At 41.5% G+C, this 22,494-nt stretch overlaps 1 protein-coding gene across 9 annotated transcripts in view; it reads right to left on the bottom strand.

Annotated features, from left to right (window-relative positions):
* CYB5R4 (cytochrome b5 reductase 4) overlaps nucleotides 1–14,886 on the bottom strand; it is a 99,163-nt gene extending 84,277 nt beyond the window's left edge. For 4 of the 9 annotated variants that reach the window (XR_002343379.2, XR_014805243.1, XM_013992656.3 and 1 more), the window contains exons 1-2: nucleotides 9,103–9,296; nucleotides 4,496–4,649 (exon numbers count right to left, since the gene is read on the bottom strand). Coding sequence is in view for 3 of the 9 variants with exons in the window: in XM_013992656.3 (XP_013848110.3) it covers nucleotides 4,496–4,649; nucleotides 9,103–9,231 (283 nt within the window). In the remaining 6 variants the exon portion in view is untranslated. Of the gene's footprint in view, nucleotides 1–4,495; nucleotides 4,650–9,102; nucleotides 9,297–14,382; nucleotides 14,448–14,484 lie in introns of those variants that run through there. The other 5 variants (XR_014805242.1, XM_021089548.2, XM_084959260.1 and 2 more) reach the window with 3 other exon arrangements.
* Between the last annotated feature and the right edge of the window lie 7,608 nt (nucleotides 14,887–22,494).

The raw sequence follows: 22,494 nt of genomic DNA, 5'->3' as shown, positions 1-22,494 counted from the left end.
GGCCTATGCCAGAGCCACAGCAACGCAGGATCCGAGCTGCGTCTGTGACCTACACCACAGCTCATGGCAACGCCAGATCCTTAACCCACTGAGCAAGGCCAGAGATCGAACCTGCAACCTCATGGTTCCTAGTCGGATTCGTTAACCACTGAGCCACAATGGGAACTCCAGCTCTGACTTTTGAAACTAAATTTGGCATTTATTCCCCTTAAGAAGGTACTATTAGCATTTTAAATCAGAATAGCTAAGAAGAAAAGACAGTAACATTTAGTCCTGTGCTTTCTTCTACTTTCAAAGGATTGGGTTAGAAATTAACAGTAATCTGCCTGGCTGACATTCCTACTTTGTTGCCTTTATCAATATTCTGGTTCACCTATTATCACCTGAACTTCTGTAAGAGCTAAATGCTTTCCTAGTCCCACTTCAATTCACTACACCCACCACCAGACTGCCCTTTCCAAGGTCTTTTGCTGATCATATCATCCCTACACATAAGCACCTCCAATAGTTGACACTGCCATCAAAATCAGGAACATATTTCTCAGCTTGGTCTTCAAGGTCCTCCACAACCTTCCCTAACACATGTTTATAGTTGTCTTTCTTATAATTCTCCAACAGGTAACTTAGGCTCCAAAACATATCTCCAGCTTTTCTGGGTCTAGACCCTTGGTTAGGCCTTTCCTTCCACGTGGGTGTACGTCCCCCTCATTTCCGGTTGAAATCCTCTTCACTGTTTCAAGGCTTATCTCCATCATAAAAGCATCTCTAATTTTCCTAACCCACATGTCTCCCTCCCTGCTATCTGATATCACTTTCTCTCTCTCTCTCTCTCTCTCTCTCTCTCTCTCTCTCTCTTTTTTTTTTTTTTGCTTTTTAGGGCTGAATCTGAGGTATGTGGAGGTTTCCACGCTAGGGGTAGAATTGAAGCTATAGCCGCCGGCCTAGCCCACAGCCACAGCAACGCCAGATCTGAGCTGCATCTGTGACCTACACCACAGCTCACAGCAACACCAGATCCTTAACGTACTGAGCGAGGCCAGGGATTGAACCTGCATCCTTAGAGATACTAGTCAGATTCGTTTCCGCTGAGCTACGAGGGGAACTCCCTGACATCACTTTCTTTACAGCCCTCGTAGGGCGTTTCCCTCAGGCTTGTCTAACAGTCATTTATCCTCAACAGTCATTTATCCTCTCCAGCTAGAGTAGAGGGTCCAAGGCAGGACCTAAATCAAGTGTTTCCTTATTAAAATTAAAATCCAAACTCTGTCAAAAAGAAAAGAAAAAAAGACATCTTACTGTGCAATGGGGGAGGGCAGGGGAAGCATTAATATTAATAGGGTAGAACACATTCTCCAACAGAAACTTTTTGAAATATCTGGAGTTCCCCTCGTGGCTCAGTGGTTAACGAATCTGACTAGGAACCGAGAGGTTGTGGTTTTTATCCCTGGCCTTGCTCAGTGGGTTAAGGATCTGGCGTTGCCATGAGCTGTGGTGTAGGTCACAGACACGGCTCGGATCCAGCATAGGTTGGTGGCTACAGCTCCAATTAGACCCCTAGCCTGGGAACCTCCATATGCTATGAGTGCAGCCCTAGAAAAGGCAAAAACAAAACAAAATAAAATAAAATAAAAAAATGTATCCTTCAATCAGCAGCCTTACCAGGAGAATATCATGCACTCAAGTCATTATGAGAGATATGTAATTGGGAGCAAAGTGTGTCACTTTTCAGACACAGCAAACCAATCCTTGATCTCCGTCAGTATATTAAATATATTATATTATATATAGTATATATATATAATGTATCATTATATTATATATTATTGTATATATAAGTATATTATATATATAATTAAGTATGATCTTATTAGAACAATGCCTTATTTATCTAATAGCACTAGGATATGAAGGGTTCACATGAGTTTCCTGGAAAAGTGGCTTCCTAACTGCAAAAACATCTTAGAGATGCCTGTAGCCTGGACCAGCTGAGAGATGTTCATGGGACTCTGATCTCCATTCCACCCAGGCCAGGAGAAGATACTCAGGCAGAGTGGTGAGGTCATTTTATACCAGTTACTTACACCGAATAAATAAACAGGTATGCAACAAGGAGAGAAGGCAAGGAGGGTATTTTAAAAAGCCTATAAAATGGCCAAAGGAGCTTTTTCTAACTGACAGAATCTTCACTTCCATGTTTATTTCCCTGATAAACTTTGAAGAGTTAAGCATCTGATCTTCTGTCTCAGTACAAGCTATGTCATCACCTACTGGAAGAGTCCATACCCTCTGCCACTGAAAAAAATTCCACACTCTAATAGCTATGGATTGAAATGTATACCTCTAAAATGCCTATGCTGAAGTCCTAACTACCAGTACTTCAGAACATGACTTTCTGGGGATAGAGGGTCAATGCAGATGTAATTAGATGCAGTGCTAGTAGAGTAGGGCAGGCCCTTAATCAAATATGACTGGTGTCCTTGTAAAAACAGCAAATACAGAGAGACAATCACACAAGAAGAATGTCATATACAGATGAAGTTAAAGACCCGGGTAATGCTTCTGCAAGCCAAGCAGCTCCAGAGACTGCCAGCAAACCACCAGAAGAGAAGCAAGAGACATGGAATAGATTCTTCTTCAAGCCCACAGAAGTTACCCTGATTTCAAGTTTAGTCTCCAGAACTGTGAGATAATAAATTTCTCTTGCATAAGCCACCCAATTTATGGTATTTTGTTTGGGCATCCCTAGCAAACTAACAGTGCTATTGGTGTCTTTACATTTATCACATCACCTACCTACTGCGACAACCACGCACCTTTGCTTCAAGTAATCAAATTTCTTAAAAATGTTAAGTATTGCATTCATTCAACAAATACATACTGGGAGTTCCCATTATGGTGTAGCAGAACCAAATCCAACTAGGAACCATGAGGTTGCGGGTTCAACCCCTGGCCTTGCTCAGTGGGTTAAGGATCCGGCGTTGCTATGAGCTGTGGTGTAGGTTGCAGATATGGCTTGGATCCCGAGTTGCTGCGGCTGTGTTGTAGGCCAGCGGCTATAGTTCTGATTGGACCCCTAGCCTGGGAACCTCCATATGCCTCAGATTCAGCCCTAAAAAGAAAAAAAAAAACAAAAACCAACAAATACATACTATGACCTCTACATGCCAAGCATCAAGGACAGAGCTGGTGATTGACACGGTCCTTGACCTCATACAGGTGACAGTGTCATCAGAATAACTGACAACAAACAAAGATCATATAACGATAAAATTATAATTGTGATAACAACAATAAGTGACACGCTTCCTTTCTTATTTAGGCAGAGAATAATGGACATAGTGACCACTGTCTGGATAATTCAAGGACATCGCTATGGGGCCCATATACAGATGGGCCCAGTATACATTATGAAGCCCAGTATACAGATGGAAGCCCTTTATTGTTTCGTTTGTTTTATGGCCATACCCGCAGCATATAGAAATTCCGGGCCAGGGACTGAATCTTGATCCATAGCTGCAGCAATGCCAAGTCCTTTAATCCACTATGCCAGGCCGGGGATCAAACCCAAACCTCCTCAGTGACCTGAGCCACTATAGCTGGATTCTTAACCACTGAGCCACAATGCGAACTCCCCTTTATTGTTTTTGTTCTCCTCTCAGATGCCAGGTTTAGGATACCATGAGATCTACTTTCATTTAATACAGTCCTATTTCTTTCCTCACCCTCTCCAATCTATCCACTTCTAGTTTGGGGCTTCTAATTTGCTGTCGGCTAGAAAAATCAACTAACATTTCTAACAAACATAGATTCAGTAATAAAAATTGCTCAAATGAGAACTAATGATTTGACTTTAATGTAGGCTTTCAGATTTACTTTAGATTCGCAGAGACATTTCATCCTGCAGAATTCTGTAACAGCACAAAGGTAGAACATTATTCCATGTAAACTAGGTGTTACTGAACAATTTTACTACTTTCATATTAAATTGCCTGGCAGAAGTTCCCGTCATAGCTCAGTGGTTAACGAATCCAACTAGGAACTATGAGGTTGAGGGTTCGATCCCTGGCCTTGCTCAGTGGGTTAAGGATCTGGTGTTGCCATGAGCTGTGGTATAGGTTGCAGATGAGGCTCGGATCCCCTGTTGCTGTGGCTCTGGCGTAGGCTGGCGGCTACAGCTCCTAGCCTGGGAACCTCCATATGCTGTGGGAGTGGCCCAAAAAATGGCAAAAAGACAAAATAAATAAATAAATAAATAAATTGCTTGGCAAACACTTCCTTTTTTACAAAGGGACTACAGTACAGGGGTGCTGTATAAACAGTAACTCAGGGAAGAAATACTGTCCAAATTCAGAATTAAAGAATGTATTGCCCAATATTAGTCATATCTTTGTTATTTGTGAATTATCCCAGCAAATAACAGGACCATGGGGTTATAAAGCATTACAACTGAAAGCCCAGCCAAAAGCTTCTGCAGTACAGAATAAACACTACCTACCTCTTATGCATATCCAACAATCATCTTTTTTGTTGTGTTTTTTAAGTTCTTCTTCAGTTACTTCAATTAACCTGCCTTTTAGTCCTGTTAGATCCTTTCCACTTTTGGTCAGTCGAATCCAATCCATGAGACTTCTGCCCTGTTTCAGAGGGACCTCCAAAAGGAAAAGGGAAGAATTCAATGTGGCTTCCTCAAGTGAGCAGCTTTCCCTTCCCCCTCCTGCTGTTGGTCTTCAGGCCACTTCACTACTCTGATTCCCACTCCAAAAATAAAGAGAACTCTAACAATTTTAAAAAACTTCTTACAGCTTTAGGAGGTTATATTAGAATTATATATAGAATCCTACATAAAATACCTGGGCTATGAAGTAGGCCTTGGCACACAAATGTCCATCCTAATGGCTCATGGTAGAACAAGGATAATACTGAGCCCAGAGTAATGAAAACAAGATCTGGTCTTGGCTCTATCACTATGTGTTCTTATCACTCTGACCGTCCTCTCTGTCTCCCTGAAAACAAGGAGGAAATCTCCCATGTGAAAGGTGTTACTGAGAGCCTACTTGTACTGGCAGGTAGAAAGACATCCTTCTCGCCAAAGACAGGCTATTCAGGGCCAAGAAACCTGTATAAACAAACCCTGTTATTTCTTTACGAATTTACTACCCAAGCCCAAACTTTACTAAATAAATACCCAAACCTAAGCTTCTTTGTCCAATCAATTCCTCTCAAATTTACTGTTCATCTAAAACAACAAAAAAAATTAGTACTGACTGTTCCGCAGAGTATTATGTTTCTGTGTGCAGAAATTATATGAACTACAAAACCTATTTCACTTTGTAATATTGATACCACTGATAGTGTGGAAATAAAAAAAATGATATGAAAATAAATAAATAAGTAGTATAAAAGCTGCCTGCTTTGCCCACTTCTAAGGTCCTATTTCTATAAGACCTCTGTGCGCATGAATTAAATTTCTTTTTCTCCTGCTAAACTGTCTTGTGCCAATTTTTTTTTATTGGTCCAGCCACAGAACTGAAGAGCAATGAATAAAAGTGGAAACTTTCCCCTCCCCAACAGAGACCACATCTCCAGCATATGGGTAGATTCTCAACAAATATTTACCAGTGTTCATAGAAAAAATAATAGTAATCATATTAAGTGCATATTCTGCACCAGGTGTTGTGCTTTTTTACATAACAATCCCACAACAATCCATGAGGCTTGAATAAAAGCCTAAGGGCTAACAACATTTAACAAATGCTTACCATACACCAAGACTGTGCCAAGAGAAACATTATCTCCCTTACCCCTTAATCTTATGAACAACCCTATAAAATGGGTACTATTTTCCAATTTTCACCTGAGGAAACAGACTCAAAGAGGCTGAATGATAGAAGTGGAAAAATAATGAGTCTTTCTCATCAAAAGTCTACGTTTCTGAGCCCCTGCTATGGTGCAGTAGGATTGGTGGCATCTCTGCAGCGCCAGGACACAAGTTCAATCCCCAGCCTGGCCAGTGGATTAAAAGGGTCTGGCATTGCCACAGCTGCGGCATAGGTCACAACTGCCACTCGGATCTGATCCCTGGCCCAGGAACTCCATAAGCCATGGTGCAGAAAAAAGAAAAAAAGAGCCTATGCTTTTAACAATTATGTTATACAACCTCCCAAATAAGTTCTGTTTTCTCAGCCTCTACCCATTTCATACAAGTTCTAACATGTTCAAGATTAGCTTATTTTGAAGTTGAGCAGGACCCTGCAGAGCCCTCCCAGGTACAAAGCCCTCTTTATTCCTGCTTCTCATTTGTAGACAAACTTTTAAGCCTTCCCCGAGTTCTACAGAGCACACTCAAATTGATGATGACCACAGAAATGAGAAAATGCAGAAATCAAAGAAAAACAGTCAAGCAAGAAAAGCACTGAAAACTTAAGTAACTGAGTCACTGGGGGGTTCCCATTGTGGCTCAGCAGGTTAAGGACCTAACATAATGTCCATGAGGATACAGGTTAGATCCCTGGCCTCACTCAGTGGGTTAAGGATCCAGCATTGCTGTCAGCTGAGGTGTAGGTCACAAATGTGGCTCGGATCCTGTGTTGCTGTGGCTGTGGTGCAGGCCAGCAGCTGTAGCTCCAATTCGACCTCTAGCCCAGGAACCTCCCTATGCTGCAGGGTCAGCCGTAAAAAGAAAAAGAAGGAAAAAACCAACAGAGTCACTGGACTCCTAGTCCTTTCTAAAGGTAACAATCTGATGCATACCTTTGAGTTGTGCTACAGAAACCAGGACCCCACAGGACACAGACTGTTAACTACAAGCATGGAGACCTCAGACTGGTCAGACCATTTTAGGATTAAGAGTTCCAAATATCACCTTGTTACCTCGCCACCAACCAATAAGAAGAACGTCCATGAACTGATCACACACCCTACAACCTGCATCCTTCACACTGCCTTTAAAAACCCTTGTTCAGGGAGTTTCCGTCATGGTGCAGTGGAAACAAATCTGACTAGGAACCATGAAGTTTCAGGTTCAATCCCTGGCCTCACTCAGTGGGTTAAAGATCTGGTGTTGCGTGAGCTGTGGTGTAGGTCGCAGATGCAACTCAGATCCCACATTGCTGTGGCTGTGGTATAGGCCAGCAGCTACAGCTCCAATTCAACCCCCAGGCTGGGAACCTCTGTATGCCGTGGGTGCGGCCCTAAAAACAAACAAACAAACAAACAAACAAACAAACAAATAAATAAATAAAAACCCTTGTTCAAAAGCCATCAGGGAGTTTGGGTCTTTTGAACATTGGCTGTCCATTCTCTTTGCTTAGTGTAAATAAATGCTGTACTTTCCTTTACCACCACCCAGTGTTAGATCAGCTTTGCTGTACATTGGGCATGCAAAGTCAAGTTTGGTTTGGTAACAATTTCACAAAGAGAGGAAAAAAACAGTCTTGAGTTTTCTTCTGAATTGCACAATAATCTTATTTTGTTCTCTTTCTGGACCCAAAGTCTCACCTTTGTCATCATCACCTGTGGACCTTCTGTCTTTGCCTCTAAATTTTCTCCTTTAAATAATACTGAGAACATGGCTGGAATTTTAATGGAGAAGGACAGCAACTCTCATTGTGGCTCAGCAGTAACTAGTATCCATAAGGTTTGTTCCCTGGCCTTGCTCAGTGGGTTAAGGTTCTAGCATTGCCATGAGCAGATCACAGACCATTACTGTGGGGAACTTCCATCTGCTGCAGGTTTAGCCCTAAAAAGCAAAAGATAAATAAATAAATAAAATTGAGGCACTGGTAAGGTCCCTTATAGGACAGTGGATTCGGCATTGTCACTGCAGCAGCCTGGGTTGCTGCTGTAGCTCGGGTTTGATCCCTGGCCCAGAAAATTTACACATGCCACAGGAACAGCCAAAAAAAAGAAAGAAAAAAAGAAAGTTGGTGAGGTTCCCAAATGATGTTAATGCTAAGACTCAAGAGTTCAGAAGTGAAAAAGGAGTGGCCCAAGTAGGTTCAAGTCTTGAAAACAAAACATGAAGATGTGGTTATTGAATGAGGAACTAACAAAAACAGGAGCAAGCAACATTCATGTTGCAATAAACAAAGGAGATAAGTGTTCTAAATTCTGTAAATATAAAACACATTTGTGGAGTTCCCATTGTGGCTCAGCGAGTTAAGGACCCAACGTTGTCTCCGTGAGGATTTGGGTTCAATCCCAGGCCTTGCTCAGTTGGTGAAGGATCCTGGATTGCCCCAAGTTGTAGGTAGTGTAGGTCGCAGATGTAGCCTAGATCTGGTCTTGCCCTGGCTGCAGCTCTGATTCCACCCCTGGCCTGAAAACTTCTATACCTCACAGCTGCAGCAGTAAAAAAAAAGAAAAACAAACCAAAAAAAAACCCCAAACCCACACGTTTGTATTCCACCTGTTGGTAATAATAACTATGTTCGACAAAAACTTGATACATTAGCTTCAAAATCATTAAGTGTTATCAGTAGAAAAGGCAGAGATAAAACAATCAGGTACCAATGGAAGACAGAAAGGCAGCATGACTTGGAAAGGTGTCTATAAACCTAACTGGAGGTTTGTATATATTTGTTCTCGCTTCTCCAATCTTCCAGAGCTCCCGAAGTTCCTACCCTTGGCGGAATGATAACTGGTCACTGTCGCTACTGCCCAACATTTCCCCTCTTCTAGGGAACCCACATCTCTCACAACTCCTTGGGAAAGTGAAGAACAAAAGAACAGAGAGGAGGTTGTGTTAAGGGATGGAAGCTAATACTAAGTACCTACGATATGGGAAGCACAGTGCCTAGTCCTATCATACATCTGAATTTAACCAGCGGTAAAAGATTTGGAAGAAGGTAACTGACAAAACAGGATAAAGGGATGGAAAAGAAAAGGGGCCAATAGGTAAGAGGGAGGGAGGTTAGGAGAGTTCGGAGACTGGAAATGCGTGGGATCTGAGAGAGATCGCCAGCAAGGATAGGAGGGAATGAAGGCTAGAGGAGGGAACAGGAGGTGGGAGGGGACGGAAGGAGATTATGGACTGTACCCAAGCACGAAACGCCGGCGGGAGGAGAGGACTGCTGCGCGAGACCGAGGGAGTCACCCGCTTACCTTGCTACGCCCCCCGGAGGCGACGCGCTGCTGCGATCTGGGGCCTGGGAAAGATTGGGAAGGGACGTTCAGCATCCTGGAACCCTGGCCCGCGCCCTGCCGAGAGTCCATCGCTGGAAGGGGAAGCATAGCTCAACTCCTCTGGGGTAACACCTCCCACTCCGGCTCGGAGGCGGGGCAGAGGGCAAGCCCCCGACCCACTTCCGGGGTCGCTCCGGGTAAGGCGCGCCATGACGCAGCACGTCGGGGCAACAGGGGGGCGGAGCCAACAGGACGACCGTAAAGTCGGCAGGGGGTGGAACCAGGGTACGGTACGCATGCGCGATTGCTGCCATACCCTGAATTTCAGCACCGCCAGGAGGTGACAGCTATTCCGTGGAAAGATTAAAAAGTGAAATTGTTTCTCAGCCTTGGTGCTGACCGAACCTGAGAATAAATTCTTAGAGACGCCTGTAAACCTAGAACACAAGAGCCTGTCCATCGTTACTACTGGAACTATGGAATAAAGTAACACTATTAATGCATTGTGATTTCTCAGAAACTCTCCCTCCTAAGGCACCAGGCTGTATGGGAAAGAGAACCTTTAAGAGTTAAGAGGTCAAATGCAAACAGCCACTCATGTGAGGTGAATAGAACACTTCACCTTTAAAATCTCTCGCTAAATGACTAGCAAATGAATCAGTCTCTTTATGCTTCATTCACCCACTCACAGGCTCTTCCTCCTCGTCTAACTTCGTCTCTTGCCTGAAAGATAGAGAGAACTGTGGACTGATGCAGCCCACCCCTAAATGTAGTGCTGAACACGTTTAAGACGTTTAAGACTCAGATAGGCTTAGTCTGGATGCCATCCCTGCACTTAATAAATGAGAACCTTATGCAAGTTACATTAGTATCGCAGTGCCTCATTTTCCATATGCATAAGGGGTTCATGTTGTAGTAAGGATTAAATGAGATTTCCAATGTAAATTACCTACTACAGTGCCTGACTAAACATGGCTGTGGCTCTTCATACTATTCCACCGTATTAATTAGAACAGCCCAAGTACTGTGCAGGTAAAAACCAGTCCCTAGTAAGCAGAGTCCAGACTGGTGTCCAGGTAGGTTGTTTGCATATCTTTTGGGAACACATACATCCTGACAGTAGAATCCAGTGAATGGAGAAAGTTTTCAGGAAAAGAAATATAGCTCCAAGTAACTCCCTCAATTCTCTTGACATTACTAACTTTTCCTGACTCTGAAACATGGTTCGAACTTGCTTTGCTTCTGCCTTGTCCTTAATCTGCCTGTAAATCAGTATTTGTATTATCTTTCCAATCAGAAGGAAAAGTGTGTGAATATATTTAGCCATTCAAGTAATAGGCATTTCTCAGCTGGGCAACCATCTCTGACCTCCACCTCTGCCCATATCGTTTACAATGGAAATGCTTGTATTGCGATTGCTTGCAATTGCAAAGACTGTATTTCAGCCAAAAGAACTTTATGACCATAATTTACTACATTACCTCTACCATGCAAAGTGCTCCTGTTTTCTCTTTCATTGAAAGATAAGGAGTTCCTCTCATGGCTCAGTGGTAATGATCCCAACTAGTGTCCATGAGGATGCAGGTTCGATCCCTGGCCTTGCTCAGTGGGTTGAGGATCTGGCGTTGCCATGAGCTGTGGTGTGGGTCATGGACGCAACTCGGATCTGGCATTGCTGTGGCTCTGGTGTAGGCCAGCAGCTACAGCTCAGATTGGACCCCTAGCCTGGGAACCTCCATATGCCGTGGGAGCAGCCCTAGAAAAGGCATAAAGACCAAAAAAAAAAAAAAAAAATTCAAGTTAATTTTCACATAACAGCTCCTCAATTTCTTCTCCACTATGAGAATCTTCATAAAATGAAATTGTGGAGTACCTGTTGTGGCTCAGCAGTAATGAACCTGACTGTTATCCATGAGGACCCAGGTTATATCCGGGGTTGCCATGAGCTGTGGTGTAGATTGCAGATGCAGCTCAGATCTGGTGTTGCTGTGGCTGTGATGTAGGCCAGCAGTTGCAGCTCCAACTTTGACCCCTAGCCTGGGAACTTCCATATGCCTCAGGTGTGACCCTAAAAAAAAAGAAAAGAAAAGAAAGAAAAAGAAATTGTGGTTTGAATTGAAAATTTTTCATAAGAGTCTCTGCTTCTTGATGTAAGTAATCATATCACTTTGATTTTGGCCAAAATCATCTGAAAGACAGACAACATAATATGCTTTATTTTTTTTTCCACATTCAGAACCTTATACTCATGAAATGTTCAAATTTCAAAAGCTCCATATATTTAACAACTGATTTATGCATTTAGATATAGAATTTTAAATGCTACTATCACAGCTTCCATGGAGTCTCCTCAACAAAGTATCAGTCACTGGTCAATTATTTTAAATCTTTATCAAAGCTGTAAATTGTATCAAACAAATTCACTCTAAATCCTTCATGAGCATACCATCAATATTTAGCTTTCTTCAAGCATTATGGATATATTTATTCTTATAAAGTACAGAAGAAAGTTTATTTTCCAATTTCCAAATTCCTTTGGGAAAAAAATGAATCTTACTATGACTTTAAAAATAGTAATGACAGCCAACTTTCTAAAGACAACAAGATATTATGCACCTTAAACAAAGGCAGAAATTACCAAGTAATTGGTAATTACCAATTACTTGGAAATTCAGCCAGCTCTTAGTTACAGATATGGTCAAAGCAAGTTTAGGAAAGTACAAAAAGCAACATTTTAAAAAGTCTACCTCTGACCCCAACCTTGATCTCATCTCTCTCCCTTTCCTCCTAACTAAATCTGGAAACACCATATTGAGATATTGAGAATGATACTGGTTTTATACAGATTTGCATATAAGCATGATTACTTCAAAATTTCAAATTTCCAACAAATATTAATCTTGCCATCTAATCTTGTATTATTTTTCATCCAAGGAAAATAAGGACAAGGCTGAATCACCAACTACAGAGCAGTCATTTTAGTGTACAATAAATAGCTCCACATACCCATTTGTTAAATTGATTCTAACAAAGAGATTACATTATGTTCAATAACTCTATTTTAAAAGGCAAAAAAGTAAGCAATGTAGTTTATGAATGTTTCTAGCCAAATTTTTTTTTAAGTTTATAAATTTGGGGCCTAAATAAGCAACTATCGGTAATTCAGTCATTCAATAAATATTTTAGTGATCTCCTGTCCAAACATAATGCATAATTCGAAGATGAATAAATCATGGTCCCTACCCTCAAGAAGTTGGTAATTGAGTAAAAAGAATCAGAAATACATGATACCACTCAAGGTAGAACTTAATAAAACTTAAGAGAACTACAAAGATACTTCTACAGCAGTTCAGAAAAGAAAGGAATTGCTTATTTAGGAAGCAATTGATTTCCTAATGTAACTAGAACTGCCAAAGACTGTTTATTGTTACCACATTCTCTCTCCCCCAGAATCTGTCACTGACCATTTCTCTTCCAGGGACTTCATATTTTCCTGAATTCTTCCTGAAAGATGGCTGAGTGATCCCTTCCAATCACCTTTATGGACCTCTCTTTCTCTGTATACAGGTTAGATGTTGGCTTCCCCAATGTTTGATCAAGTGGGATCATCTCTCCTCTCTCACTCTTTCAGATGACCTGACCCAATGCCATGACTTTCTCAACTCTTTATATACCAAAGCCTCCCAGGTCTGTCTATATTTCCACTTAAGAAATCTGCTGACCTGTGTATGCAGCTCTCTCTACTGGACATAGGACAAATGGAATATTTGACTCATTATCTTGCTCCTGGGACCTGTTTTAAGCCTTAATTTCCAAGCTGTGAGTAGAGCATTCACCTGGTCATCAACCACCAACTTGGGAGCCATTCTGTCTTTCTACCTCTTCTTTGCCTACCATATCCAATACACTATAAGCCTAAAATATTTTGTCACCTAAGTATTCCCCAAATTCATCCAGTCCCATCCCGACTTCCAGTGTTTTAGAATGGCTCTTTATCATTTCTTGCCTGAATTGCAATAACTTCCACTTTCACTCGGGGGTTCTAACTAAGCCTATATACCATGTCCTTGGAGATTTTTCTGAAGCATAAATCTGATTACACTATTCTCCTGGTTAAAATCCTTTGAATCACTGTAAACCAATTTATAATGGAAAAAAATAAAAATCCTTTGAGTAACCCCCAAAACCACTTTAGGATAAAACTCTTGTACCAAGGTATACAACATCTAGCCTCTGGCTTCCCTGCCAGAATGACCACAGCTTCACACATTCAAATTCCATTTCCTTGATGCTCCCAGAAGGAACCATGCCATTCTCTTTTTCTGTGCTATTTCTTCTGCCCTCACTCCTTGTCCTCCAACTACCATCCCTCTAACTTCAAGATTTAGCCAGGTCATCACACCTATGATACACACTTCCCTGACCCTTCCCCACTCCCTCTGGCAGGGCAGGGCACTTCACGGCCTGTGCATATTTGCAAAACTGACCAAATGAAACTATTGCAACACTTCCAAGAGGCTGTGATTTTTTTTTTTTTTTTCTGTATCCTTCACTAGTGCTAGCACAGGGTAGGAAATTAATCAGCATTTTTTACTACTATGTGCTATTGTAAACAAATACACATTCTGCAAACATTATATAGCTTTTCTGAAGCAGGCAAACTGCAGAGTTAACTGATTTTTAAAGATACAAAAAAGTCTTGCAGAAAAGCTGACTTCCTGTGTCTAAGAACAGTACACTAGCTCCTCATTGATAGGTCAAATAACTTTTGATCCCTTTTTTGATCCAGAGTACTTTTAAGGATCTTCAGCACATTTCCATTTTTCTCTTACATTCCAAGCTCAATTTGTTCAATTTGCTGGAAACTGAAATTGTGGACACCCTTCCTCCTTCTGGTTTGCAAGAGGATAAGCCTGGTGTGAAGTCAATTTCACTCGAACCCTTTGGCATTAAAAAGAAATTGTTTTGCAGGCACAAGATGTTACTGTTCTTTTACTAATACCACCCACTCTCCCTCTTCATAATATAAACGCTCTTCTTTAAGAGTTTACTGATTGTGTGCTTATTAACTGTTCTTTCAGGTGAGAGCTTGAGCTCCTGCATTTTTCAATTTGATGAATAAAGGACCTCTGGGACTAGGAAAACAAAGAAACCTTAAAGATAGGTTTTCCAAGAGAGAAAAACTTCAGGACTAGATGCTGAACAGGCTCTTCCCTGGGGCTTTAGGAGCAGAGACTTGCGGTGAGGCCCGGCACTCACCTGACTGGCTGTCTGTATTGGGAAAGCTCTCCTGATGCATCCGTTATTCCTGGGCCATCTGGCACCTGGAGGTGTAAGGAAATGAATGGTATTATCACTCACCTAAAAACTGCAAGCCCGGGGGACCAAGGACTCCTCGCGTCTGCGGGGAATGTGAGCCCGGGGCTCTCAGCAGCCTCGCTCCCGGCTAGATCCCTGCGTCCCAGGAGCTCTGGAGGCCGCATTCGCCGCAGCAGCACCGACAGGGTCAGCGGAACGGCTAAGAGCAGGCGCGATCTTAAGCAAGAGGCAGGCCAGGCACGTCTCCCTGGGGGCCCGCTGTACCAGGCGCTGGCCCATTAACAGCGTCCCTGGGAGGCGCTGCCCTTCACGCGCGGCTCACTCACCGCATCTTCTTCCTTCTCGACTAGGTCTTCAACCCACGGTCTCCAGAAGCCTGCGGGTCTACGAAGTGGGGAACACAAGGCCCACAGAGGAGCCGTGAGCCCAGACCCAGGAGAACCTATCGCAGCCAAGCCAAGGCCGGGAGGGTGTAGGAGGCAGGAGAGCAGAGGGGAGGAGCTGGGGAGGCGCCGGAGGGAGGGATGGAACTAAGATACCGCTGCAAGCCGCTGCACCCTGCGGCCCCCGAGATCAGTTCCAGAAGGAAAAACACTGTCTTTTCATCTTTGTGTCTCCAAAGATCCTTGTACAGTGCTTGGTGTGGATGATAGAAGACATTCAGTGTTTTTGTTTGTTTTGTTTGTTGTGGAATGGATGCGCTAAAGGCTTCTAAGCAGCAGGACTGCGTTGGTGAATGCTTTTTGAAGTGTCTGCTTATGGGCAGGATAGAGTGAAGAGTCTGGAAGAAGGATCCACGTATTTCTGACATGTGCCTGTGGCCAGAACAGTGATCTGCTCTGAGAACCCTTGGCCTCCTGGGGATAGATTATTTGCGATGCAGGTTCCAAATTGAGCTCTTGGTCTCAGTTTTTCTGGTCTCTTCCTGTTACCCAGCTCTGCACAACCAAATCTGGTGCCTGAAAGTGGCCTTCTATGGAACTGGCTGGAGATAATCAGTTTTCTGTAGACTGAGAAGCTCCTGAAATCTTTTTGCTCCACATCTTTAGGCTTGGTTCATGGAATCAAGGGCTGCAGACACTATGAACATCTCTCACCTAGCAAAGGGCATTTGAAACAATTCACAATTAGCCTTGGAGTCCAGGATAAAAAAAAAGCAGGCACAATATGGTCTTTCACTCTTTATAATTTAACAAAGTAATAATTTTAAGACAAAAGCTGAAACAGGAACACACACCCAGTTCCAGAGTTATTGCCCTTGTCTGGTCTCTGCAGGTGACCACATGGGGTTTCAGACATAAGGCTCTCCAGTGCAGGGCCAAGTTAGAATGTCTGGGGGTTGTGGATTTGAAATGGAAGAGTAATAATTTTATTTAGGGAATATTCTTAAAACCCAATTTTTTAAAATCATCAACTACATCTTTTAATATTTATAAAAATGGGAGTTCCCATTGTGGCTCAGCGGAAATGAATCTGGCTAGCTAGCATCTATGAGGACTCAGGTTCAATCCCTGGCCTCACTCAGTCAGTGCGTTAAGGATCCAGTGTTGCTGTGAGCTTTGGTGAAGTTCACAGACAGCTCAGATCTGGCGCTGCTGTGGCTGTGGTGTAAGCTGACGGCTGCAGCTTCAATTCTACCCCTAGCCTGGGAACCTCCATATGCGGCGAGGGTGGCCCTAAAAAGACAAAAATAAATAAATAAATAAATAAATATATAAATAGTTATAAAAATATTTCTGGTCGTTGGGATATTGCTGAACATCTTCAAGTTAGAGAAGATGACCCCTGAAGATAATCTCTGGAGGAAATGTGAAAAAATTAAACTGTCAAAGGAGTCTGTGGATTAAGAAAAAGCTGAAAAGTCTTACTATATCCACAACTTCATTTCACACTGCTCTTGGAGATGGGAGCCTGTTATAGATGATATACTATTTTAATAGATACAATATTTTAATAGATACAATATTTTAATAGATACATATTATAGAACAGGCCTTCCTACTTTCCTTCCCTCCTTCTTGTACATTTATATCCCTATCTCATCTCACAAAAGATGAGAAATGAGTAACTTCCTTTGGATAAATTTTAAAATTTTAAAATTTAAATTTAAATTAAATTTTAAAATTCTGAGGACCCTCCATACTGTTTTGCATAGTGGTTGCAGCAGTTTACTTTGTCATCAGCAGTGTACAGGGCTCCATGTTTTCCTCATCCTGGGCCATATTTATCTTTTGTCTTTTGGTTCATAGCCACTCTATTAGTGTGATATGATATCCCTTTATGGTTTTGATTTTCTTATCCATGGTGACTAGTGATATCGAGCACATTTTCATGTACCCATTGACCAATTTGTGCATCTTTTTTGAAAAACATCTCTTCAGTTCCCCTACCCATTTTTTTTTTTTTTTTTTTTTTTTTTTTTTTTTTTTTTTTTTGTCTATTTGCTATTTCTTGGGCCGCTCCCGCAGCATATGGAGGTTCCCAGGCTAGGGGTCTAATTGGAGCTGTAGCCACCAGCCTACGCCAGAGCCACAGCAACGCGGGATCCGAGCCGGGTCTGCAACCTACACCACAGCTCATGGCAACACCGGATCCTTAAATCACTGAGCAAGGGCAGGGACCGAACCCGCAACCTCATGGTTCCTAGTCGGATTCGTTAACCACTGCGCCACGACAGGAACTCCCCCCTTCCCATTTTTTAAAAGAGATGGTTTTGTTTTTTGTTTTCCTATTTAGTTGTAGGGGTTCCTTACATATTTTGTATATTTACCACTTATCAGATGTAAGATTTGGGAATATTTTCTCTCATTTCATAGGTTGCCTGCTCATTTTATTGATGGCTTCATTTGTTGTTCAGAAGCTTTTTAGTTTCATGTAGCACCAATTGTTTATTTTTTATTTTGTTGCCTTCGCTTTTGGTGTCTAATTTTTAAGTAAACAAATAATTGCCAAGATCAGTATGTAGTAGGAGTTCCCATTGTGGGTTAAGAACCCAGCTGAGAAGTTCCCTTTGTGGCTCAGCAGAAACAAATTCGACTAGTATCCATGAGGATGCAGGTTCGACCCCTGGCCTCATTCAGTGCGCCAGGGATCTGGCAGTTGCTGTAAACTGTGGTGCAGGTCACAGGCATGGCTCAGATCCCACTCTGCTGTGGCTGTGGCATAGGCCAGCAGCTGTAGCTCTCATTAGACCCCCTAGCCTGGAACCTTCCATATACTGCAGATGCATCCCTAAAAAAGGCAAAAAAAAAGAACCTGACTAGTATCCATGAGGATGTGGGTTTGATCCCTGGCCTCGCTCAGTGGGTTAAGGATGTTTTTGATTTCAAGTCTTAAATTAAGTCTTTAGCACACTTTGAGTTGACTTTTGCATAAAGTATGGATGTGGATCCAATTTCATTCTTTTGCATGTAGCTCTCCAGGTTTCCCAACACTATTTATTAAAGAAAAATCATCCTTCCCTATTATATAGTCTGTTCCTTTGTCAAAAATTAATTAACCATTTATGCATGGAATTATTTTTACAAGTCCTCTACTCTTTTCCATTGATGTATTCTGCTTTTTTTGCAAATACCAAACTATTTTGGTTACTATAGGTTTGTAGTATAGTTTGAAATCATAATGTGTGATGACTCCAGCTTTTGTTCTTCTTACTCAAGATCTCTTTAGCTATTCAGGATTTTTGTGTTTCTAGATAAATTTTAGCAGTCAAGAGTTTAATGTACCAGTGAAACTTAGGAGAAAAAAAATTTCCAAAAGTAGGTCATGTTCCAGTTCTGCTTTGGTTCCAAGTAAAAGTTGGAGAATCACTGTTTGGCTTTATTTATGGAGAGATCATTGTGATCTCAACAAGATTTATTACCATAAAGACCATAGGTGATCCTAGGGAGTCAAATGTGTGGGGGTTTGAGGACAATGTAACTAAATGTGTCCTGCTCTTTTAAGTTCATGTTTAAGAGAAAGAACTCCATGAGGCCGGGACTAGAGATGAGGTGGTGAGAGGAGCTTTTGTTTCTCTTGCTTGGTTGTTCTTGTAGCAAGAATGAAGAGAATATGTGTGTTAAAGGAATTTGATGAGGAACTGATGGGGAGGTTGAAATTAAAAGAGATTCAGGAGGCTAGGAATACAAGTGACTTTTCCTTTTTTTTTTTTTTTCTGCTATGTTTGCAGCATGTAGAAGTTCCCAGCCTAGGGATCAAACTTGAGCCACAGCCAGAGCAGTGACAGTGCTGAGACCTTTAACTGATAAGCCATTTCTTCAGATGACTTTGTAATAAGAAAGAACAAACCTGACTCCATATAAGATACATTCCTTTTATTTTACTTTATCTTGTCTTTTTTAGGGCACACCCTTGACATATGGAGTTTCCCAGGCTAGGGGTCAAATCGGAGCTATAGCCACTAGCCTACCCCACAGGCACAGCAGACTGGGATCTGAGTGGAGTCTGTGAACCTATACCACAGGTCATGGTGACATGGGATCCTTAACCCACTGAGTAAGGTCAGGGATTGAACCTGTGTCCTCATGGATACTAGTCAGAATCATTTTCCCATGAGCCGCAAGGGAAGTTCCATGTGCCTTTTATTTTAACCTTACTTTAACCTTTGTTCTCTGTTGCCTGTGTTTACTCATGCTCTGCACCTTCTGCAACAGAATGTTGCCTATAGCTGGAAATATACAGGGTCGCCTATTCTCAAGGCTCTGACCTTTAAGAGTCCATTCATTTAGAGGTAAAAAGTTGCAGAAAAGAGAATCACATTTGTTTTGTCGGAGGTTTATAGGAGCAATTTGACCTGACCTACAGGGACAGATTCAAAAACAAAGTTTTCTGACACCAAGAAGTTTGCAACAATTAACCATGCCCTTCCCTCACCTAGCCTTTAAAAGGGCTTTGTTGGAGTTCCCTCTGTGGTGCTTCAGAAATGAATCCTACTAGGAAACATGAGGTTGTGGGTTTGATCCCTGGCCTCTCCCATTGCGTTAAGGATCCGGCGTTGCTGTGAGCTGTGGTGTAGGTCACAGATGCGGCTCAGATCTGGCATTGCTGCAATGGCATAAGCCAGCAGCTGTAGATTAGACCCCCAGCCTAGGAATCTCCATATGCCACAAGTGCGGCCCTAAAAGCTAAATAAATAAATAAATAAATGTAAAACCAATATAAGGAGTTACCATCGTGGCTCAGCAGTTAATGAACCCGACCAGCATCCATGAGTTTTCGGGTTCAATCCCTGGCCTCGCTCAGTGGGTTAAGGATCCACCGTTGCCGTGAGCTGTGGTATAGGTTGAAGACATAGCTTGGATCCGGTGTTACTGTAACTGTGGTATAGGCCGGTGGCTACAGCTCCCATTCAACCCCTATCCTGGGAATCTTCATACGCTGTGGGTGAGGCCCTAAAAAAAAGACAAAAAGACAAAAAATAAAAATAAAAGTGCTTTGGGAGTTCCCACAGTGGCGCAGCGAAAACAAAACTAGAAACCATGAGGTTTCAGGTTCGATCCCTGGCCTCGTTCAGTGGGTTAAGGATCTGGCATTGCTGTGGCTGTGGTGTAGGCCGGCGGCTGTAGCTGCAATTTAACCCCTAGCCTGGGAACCTCCCATGCCACTTTTAGGGCACAAGGCGCCCGTCTCCTTGCATGACCCTGCAATAAATTTTTCTCTGCTCCAAACTCTGACATTTCCGTATTGTTTGGGCTCGCTGTGCATCAGGCACACAGACTTGCATTCAGCAACAAAATCATCTGCATAGTGGAAGGTGATCATAATGGAATGCCAGGTAACTGAAAGTCATTGGGTTTTTGGGGACACTAATCAGACCCATTCAGTATGCTAATCCTGTACTGGGACAGATGAAGCCTTGGAAGGTGGGGGGTGGTATTTGGAGTTCTCTGATTAGTCGGTGTGGTGAAAGGGTGGAGGGACATAATAACTTAGTTCGTATTTGTGTGTTGAAATATGAGTGAAAAAAACTAGTGAAACTGAGAAAAAGGTGAGTGAATAATTGGAAGTGGAGATTGGCCTGTGTCGGGAGAAAGAGGGCCTGGGGAGTAACTGTGAACATATTGGAAGGAGAATGGTTGTGATAAGAGGAAGGGGGCCACTGATCACTGAGGTGTTAGGGAGACCTGACATCTACTTCTCCGGAAGACAGTATTTTGGAATCTGAGATTCAAAGAAAGCAGTTAAGTTTAAATTCTAGCTGTCATTTATAACCATGCCATTTTTTCATCTTTTTTTTATTTTTTTGGTCTTTTTGTCTTTTAGGGCTGCACACGAAGCATATGGAGGTTCCCAGGCTAGGGGTCCAATCAGAACTGTAGCCGCCGGCCTATGCCACAGCCACAGCAATGCCAGATCCAAGCTGCATCTGCAAACTACACCACAGCTCACTCACAGCTCACGGCAATGCCGGATCCTTAACCCACTGAGCGAGGCCAGGGATCAAACCCAAAACCTCATGGTTCCTAGTTGGATTTGTTTCCACTGCACCACGATGGAAACTCCATTTTTTCATCTTAATAAAGATTTCTGAACCTAGTTTATATCACATATTAAATGGGTAAGTTATCCATAAATAGCAGGATTGTGTAGATTGTGAGGATTGAATATGCAAATATATGTAAATCTCATAACAGAGTCTCACTTAATGCAACCAGAATTTTTTTCTCTTTTATACACTTGTTGCTCAAATAGTGGTAACACTACTCCTGTTCATATCACATCATCAGTTGTCCATGCAGTGCTGTGGATTATTAATATCAATGTAGTTACACTTTACAACTGAAAAACACTTTCACTAGGACAGTTTGGGAAAATATCCATATATTTTCCTTCTTATATTTTTGGAATATTTCATGAGCCTGGGTCTCAAATTTTCTTTGCGGAAATTAAAAACTTGTTTCAAGATTAGTTTGATTTTTTAAAATTTAATTTTATTTTTTCACAGAATAAAATATATATGTTTAAACACAATTACATTCACACAGATTCTTATATCATGGATCTTAAGAAACAGATTAAGTGACTCCCTCTGGAGAAGTGGAATGGAAAATATGCTGAGACAAATAGAAAATTTATTCTATACTTTATCCCATTTTGTATGGCTTTTGTCTTTACTATTTAGTATTATCTATTACCTTTCAATTTTTCTTTAAATATTAGCATTATATTAAAATTGTGTATATTATGCAACTAAAATTTATAAAGAAGAAAGCCTTATATACCATTAAATATTTTATATAGCATAATAAAAAGAATAACTTAACTGGTAAGAGTAACAAAAATAATATACCCTCTGAAAATCAGTAAAATATAAAATGCATAAATTGGTTAAAAAACAGTGTAACTATATAAATACATCCTCACAATTTGTTACATCCTATTGATTCTTCAATATAGGCATTACACCATTCTAGGTGATGTGATAAACAAGACATTATAGACCTTACATTGTAACATGGAGAGAAATGCTTATTAATAATACAATTGTAGACCTGTATTATTTAATTCTACAGTTGTATTGTTTAATTATAATTATCATAAATTCTTTGATGGAGAGGAAATCAGAATCAGATCTAAGAAGACTTCAGCCTTCCAAGAATGATGTCAAATGACGCCCTTCATGGTGGATTATGCACTTATTTACTATGAGGTATATTTCTTCTTCAGAGATTCCTTGTTTGTGTATCAATTGTAGATTTTTGGTTTGCAGTTATTCTGAAGATTTGATATGAGAGTCTATATGTATATGAGATTGTTTTAAGTTGTTGGTCTCTTAATTGCAAGTTCATCTCCAGTGTTCTGCATTTGTACCCACCTCTTCTCATGATTTCTGATTTTGATGGTATAATCACGCATGGATGATTTTGTATTTTTACTGTATATATACCTTTACTGGTGAGCCTTGTCATTTGTGGAATTTTTGTTTCCTGTTGCTGTCTTTTCTTTCCTGCCTAGAGAAGTTCCTTTAGTATTTGTTGTAAGGCTGGTTTAGTGTTGCTGAATTCTCTCAACTTTTGCTTATCTGTGAAGGTTTTGCTTTCTCCTTCAAAT

Source organism: Sus scrofa, chromosome 1, assembly GCF_054392235.1.
Source record: "Sus scrofa isolate SSC_HxYL_T2T_F1_AM1 chromosome 1, Sscrofa_HxYL_maternal_Yorkshire_Landrace_v2.0, whole genome shotgun sequence".
Taxonomy (NCBI): domain Eukaryota; kingdom Metazoa; phylum Chordata; class Mammalia; order Artiodactyla; family Suidae; genus Sus; species Sus scrofa.
This window is presented reverse-complemented; position numbering and strand designations above follow the sequence as displayed.